Genomic DNA, 6,000 nt, shown 5'->3' with positions numbered 1-6,000 from the left:
CATGCACTGTTAGTTCAAACTGTGGAGGTTAGGAAAGGTACACGTTGTGAGAACAATAGCCTGTCTCTGCCCCTGTATTTGCAGTACCTCCCTGGTACAAATGCTGATCTGCCCTAACGTGTGATAATAGTATGTGGCAGCTCATTGTGTATGTGATTGACCACTTGTTTAGTCAGTTTCTGCACTTATGCAAACAATCAATACTTTCATACCTAAATTCTCCTCTTGTTTTTATATCTAACTATCACTGACTTCACTACCAATGTGAAAGTGTGTGCCCAGAATAAGTACAGAAAGAGGTTTATCTTTGTTGCCAGTCTTAAGATATATTTTTTCCAGAGATATTTGATTAGAGACAACTTTTTCATTAAGGCAATGCAAAATAAAACAGATGATGTCTTAAAGTATACACTTAAAATTATTTTACAAACAACAATGCTGTTTTCAGCTTGTAAGTTTTGTGCTATGAAACTGTAATGACAAATGCCTTGTGGAATAATTGTTGTATGAACAGTGGTCATGCCCATTCAGTGAAGCAGTGTGTGTGTGTGGGGAGACAGCTGCTGATTTTACCAACTGGAATGCCTCCTGCTACTAATGTTCATTTTATAGTATCATGGTGTGACCCTATACAAACTATGCTATAAGGCGTATTTAGAAAGCAGCTCCTGGACTGGTCCTCAGGAAAAGGTTACACTGTGAGCATGAAGGAACTTGATTGAGGTTCTGCAATGCATGTTAAGTATTGTTATATCATGTACTCTTCAGAAAAATCTTCTTCCTTTCCTGTATAAATTCAATAGGTACTACTAGAGTTTATGTTTACTTAACTAGTGATATCCCTGTCATGCTCATGTGCTCACATGTATGCATCTCGCTCATCTTTTTTCCCTCCAAGTATTTTTTCTTTTTTGTACCAAGTGGAACATTCTCCACAGTGGTAGGATCTATTATTTCAGCATAATTCACTGGCTTAGTGGCTGGAGTCTTTATATTTGGGCGAAGGATGCAGCTTCAAATCCCTTCTAAGCAGAGGTAATGTTGTTTTGTACACTTTGGGTTATAGAAAATCTTGATGTGGGGAGTGCTTGGGAAAGCAGCACTTCTGATCATGCTTCATGCAAAAAACTATGCTACATGTAGTTCTTAAATGAATCAAAAGCTTGCATCTTGATGGGAGCCTCCCTGGAGTTCGTAATTAGCCGCTTAAATCTCACCACTCTCTGGGTCTTGAGACAATTCTACTTCTTAGCCATCTCCTACTAGGTGCCTCAAGCAGCTCATTTCTCTGTGCAGGCTTTTCTGGATCATTTGGGAGATGTTTTTGTCCTTTTAAAGACAGCCTAGGGAGCGTTGGGGCTATATATTTGCTAGGCAACAAGAGAACCCAAATTGGGTGCTTTAACTCTGAGTGTTGAGAAACAGATTTTTTTTTTAATTTTTTTTTAAATGGTACCTTAATGCTTTGAATGCAGGAAATGCTGTTAAATGCTTGCTTTTATTTCTAAAATCCTCTCCATTGTGTTGTGGATCTGTTCAGGAGCAGCTGTATAAAAACTGCTGAGAGCATGAGTATGTTAGAAAGATATTTCTTTCCATCCTGGCTGGTTAAAGATGCATTCAAAGGCCAGCGTACATGTGTGAGTGGCATGATACAGTCAAATGCAATGTGAGAAAACATGTGGCTGTAATGGGTTTACAGTGGGCTGGCAGTGCCTACCTTTTTGATGACAACTGCTACAGTTTAAAAAAAAAAAAAAAGACAAAACTGCATATTGTTGTAGTTATATAAGTGACGGTAAACTTTATGTAGAGGAACAGGAATTTACTCAGTAAGATATAAGATTTTTGTGCTTAGTACTCTTTCTAGTCTTTTGCTCATGTAATGTTCTTTCTTTGGTTTACTTTTTATTTACAATTTTAAATTACTGTTCATGCCAATGAATTTAGCTGATGTTGACATGATGTGTGGTCAAGCTGGAGTTCGTATGTTCCTAATCCAAGATCTCCTTCACAAATATCTTCCTTGCTTGTAGCCTGGGTGCAGCCTGTTCTCTCCTGTTTTGGCCCTAGTGTATGAGCAGAGGATTCGTAGTTTTCACTCAGTTCATCGTTATTTATGATATAACTGGTGTCCTCGTTCTTCAGTTGATCCTGTGTTTCAGACAAGGAAAAACATCAGTGGAAGAAGCTATATAGAGAAGGATTTTTAATAAAGCTTAAATGAAAAACAGGTCTGAAGCAATTCTACTTTGACTTTATTTGCCTTTTTTTTTTTTTTTTTTTTTTTTAAGCTACTAATTTACCATGTTGATCTCATCTTGATGTTGATTAAAGCAAATAGTTGCTTATCATGGTCAGCTTTCAGGCTGTACTGGGGAACATAGTTTACCATCCAGACCTAAGATAACTTCAGTACTTAGATACCACTGATGCCAGTGGAATGGGACAGCCAATACTTTCAGCATCTGACTGAATTATTTAAAATATTTCCCATATTTGAAGCTCACAAAATCTGTGGCTGTTCTTGAAAATGTAGCACTGTAGCTTCTGAGATCCCTCCTCTACAATCCTGAAGAAATCCATATAATCCATATAATAATTGTATATATATACCATTAACTACTTACTCCGTATGCACTGGGGCTGGTCAGAAGTCTGGCAACAGGATTACACCATTCGGGTAATGTCGTTGTGAGAGGTGGACCAGCATGGGTTAAAATAGGTTTTAGGTATCTGTGAAGTTCGTTAAAGAATATCTCCCATATTGGTTATTGATACTAAGATGCTTCTGTATTATGCAAGGAAACTTCATTTCAAAGCTTACAGTAATTGTCTAGTTGAATGTAAACAAAGCAAACAGTTCTTTGCTAACCCGTTACTGTGTTGGTTCACCTTTCATTAGTTAGGATGACCTGTTCTGAAGGGCGCCAGAATGGCTGAAGGGTATGTCACAGGATACAGAAGTGGAGAAGGAATTCAAAGAGAAGAAATACGCAGTAGATTATCCTGTTTGCTGTTCTCATCTGCTGATTGCTGTAAGAGTGATCTCTTATGCAATTGTAACAGGAAACACTTTCAGATGCAACTGTATCAGCTGGTTATGTAAGAATAGTAGTAAACATTTTCTTAAACATATACTCAACCTTTTGTAAGATCAGTGCATTTCTTCAATCAGCAAAGTATATTTCAAATAAAAAATTTCAAATATAAAGTGTTTTTGTTTCTGGGAGTGTACGTAAATTCTCAGCAATACCCTATTCTCAGCATTCAACACATTTTACACTTCATACATCAATGCTCCTTTATATAAAATTATGTAAATAAGTTAAGAACAGGCTTTATGCTGTTGTCTCACACCTGTCTTTCCTATCTTTTCATCCAAAAGGGCTTTATTGAGATAAAAGAAAAACCTGCTCATCTTAAGCAATTATATCATCCTTGTATCTGTCAATAATAGCTCTCCCAAGAGTTCTGCAAGTTGACTTATCTCCTCAGCTACTCGCAAAGTAATTTTTGGTGTTCTCTGGGAAGCAGGTCTTTCAACTATTTGTGCTGCCAGGGAAAACTTGCTTTATTGATTATTGACCCTCTTTATTCTCCCTCCTGCCCCAGCTCTCGCACTCCCTCATTAAAGAGGAGAGTAATAAATGTAACTCTGAGAGGTTACTTGAGCTCTGCAGCAATATTGCAGGAATACTGAGTAAGTAGCAGTATATCTTCAACCTAGCCCAGCCAGTACCACCTTTTCTTTCATAACCGTCTGACATTACTGCTCCACATACTCTGTACAAACTCTGTCTGCTGAAGAAACTGTCACGTAAAACACCATTTATGCTCTCAGTTACAGACTGAAAGGCTAGATAATCTGCTCAGCTCTATGCTACTGCCACACAAGTTCTGTAGTCTGTTTTTGGTATGTGTATTTTTTTCTGTGGAATTTTTTAAAATTAAATTGTATCTATCAGAAGACCATGAATTTCTTCATGCAAGATTGTATGCTGAGCTAATGTGAAAAAATGAATGAGTCCACTTCAAAAAAGATTTTAAGACTATATTAAAATCTGATTAAATTGATCTAGTGGAATTGACCAAGGTGGGAATCTCATGATCTAATTACATAGGGAAAGTTTAGGTTCTGAGCAAAACTAAATGAAATCTTTCCTGATCCAATCTTATTGGAAACCTCCAGGGAAAAAACCTTCAAAGTGCCAAGTAGTTGAGAACTATTATTAGAAAAGCAATGTATAGAAGCTATCAATATGAGTTTTCTGAAGTGCTTAGAAAAGGCAATAATGGAAGTAGGAGCCTAATTCTATGTTTTTAATCTTTTTTAATACTGGCTTTCTTATTACAAACTTGAATTGTTTGAACTGACTTGTCAGACCCCGCATGAAAAACAGAGGTTTGTAATGGAAGTTAAACTTGATTATTCTGTTTTCCATTATTCCTTCTAAAATAAGTAACTGAGAATGAATATTCCTCTACACTACCTCCTTAATCCAATCTCTTGGATCTCATGTATAAACAGTCTTATTACTTTATAATAAGCTTTATAGCCCTCAGTGAAATGTGTGTTCTCTTTACCTCCTGTGTTATATACGGATGGCACACATGTTTCCAGGTAGCCCAGCACCATCACAGTGAAATGGTCAGACTACTTGGTTGGCACAAAAGTCTTCAGTGGAGGGATTTCTATTCTACCCTCCCCCAGTTGTGCATCCTCTAAGTTCCCTTCCCTTTTCTGCATTTGTTGTGAGCTGTCAATGTTTTTGCTTTGTAGTCTCTTCTGATATAGTTCAAGTTCAAGAAAACTGACTTCACTTTATTGTAATGCTTCTAAACCTGTAATAAATTTACTGCTTTGTTCCTTAGTTAACTAGTAATTATGCAGCCCACTAAGAACTTCACTTGCATGGGCCTATTTTTCATTGTTTTAATGACCTGTGCCACAAATGGTTCTTCTTTATTGTTGACACAGCTGCTTTATAGTATTGCAGACATAATCACGTTGTTCAGTGCAGCATGAAAGGGGAATTCTAATCCATGTATAATGCTGGCATTTCAAAAATATATCAGACATGGGTCTACAGCATTTTAAGGCTGGCAAAAAAATCTTATCACATTCCAGCTGGCCTGATTACATCTCCAGGGAAAAATAATTTAAATACGGTAATAGAAAAAGATGAATTTTGCACTAAGGCAGCTTTAAAAATTGGAAGAAACTAAGTGTAGAACTTAGCAGAACTCAGATATAACTGCCTAACCAAATCTATGTCTTCCTAATTCAGGGATGGGGAAAAGATAGCAGGAAGATATATCAATCAACCCACTCTCACTTGCATTTCAGTCCTCTATGGGCATAACAGGCTACCTGCGTGTCTCAGATACCATACAGTAAATTAAAGAATGTTATTTTTGGAGTGGTGGTATCTTGTAAGCTGGGAAACTGAGTTTGAAATGTTTGTGCATGTGTACTTACAGCATATAAATTTGTATACTTTGCTGGCATGTTAGCATGCCTTCACTTTTGAAGTAGATCGTTAAATTTCCCATTGAATCCCTAATTTCCAGGCTTCTGCTCTCCGTTCATGTACCCACAAATCTTTACCCTGGGTCCCCTTATTGCTGTTTGAACATCCTGGCAACTGTTTTGGCAGTTCCATTCTGCAGTCCCTGCTCACCAGGCATAGTTCATTTCTTTTGTACTGCTATCAGACGGCATTTAAATCAGTGTTTACTCCTCTCCGTTTCTCCGTTTCAGTCTTTCTCACTTTAAATCATGAGACTTCCTCATCTAGAGGTAGATAACATCTCGGGCCAATGTAGCCTGAATGCAGATGGGTGGTTTGCTAGGGCTGGTGAAGCTGAACAAGTCAAATGGGCTGTTGGAGGATACAGCATACTCAAAAACAAGATATTCAGAGTTTTGCTCTCAAGATTGAATAAGCTTGAGGGTATGAATAGCAAACTTTTTAACGGAAGTTTCACAATGGGATC

At 37.4% G+C, this 6,000-nt stretch overlaps 1 protein-coding gene across 1 annotated transcript in view; it reads right to left on the bottom strand.

Moving 5' to 3' along the window:
* Positions 1-1,932: 1,932 nt before the first annotated feature.
* Positions 1,933-6,000, bottom strand: part of SLC9A9 (solute carrier family 9 member A9) — a gene marked incomplete at both ends in the record, with an annotated part of 211,898 nt that continues 207,830 nt past the window's right edge. The window contains 2 exons of the mRNA XM_084292307.1: positions 1,933-2,154; positions 2,631-2,736. Coding sequence (XP_084148433.1) covers positions 1,933-2,154; positions 2,631-2,736 — 328 coding nt within the window. The remainder of the gene's footprint in view (positions 2,155-2,630; positions 2,737-6,000) is intronic.

The sequence above is a fragment of the Netta rufina genome (genome assembly GCF_964035555.1).
Source record: "Netta rufina genome assembly, chromosome: 9".
NCBI lineage: Eukaryota > Metazoa > Chordata > Aves > Anseriformes > Anatidae > Netta > Netta rufina.
This window is presented reverse-complemented; position numbering and strand designations above follow the sequence as displayed.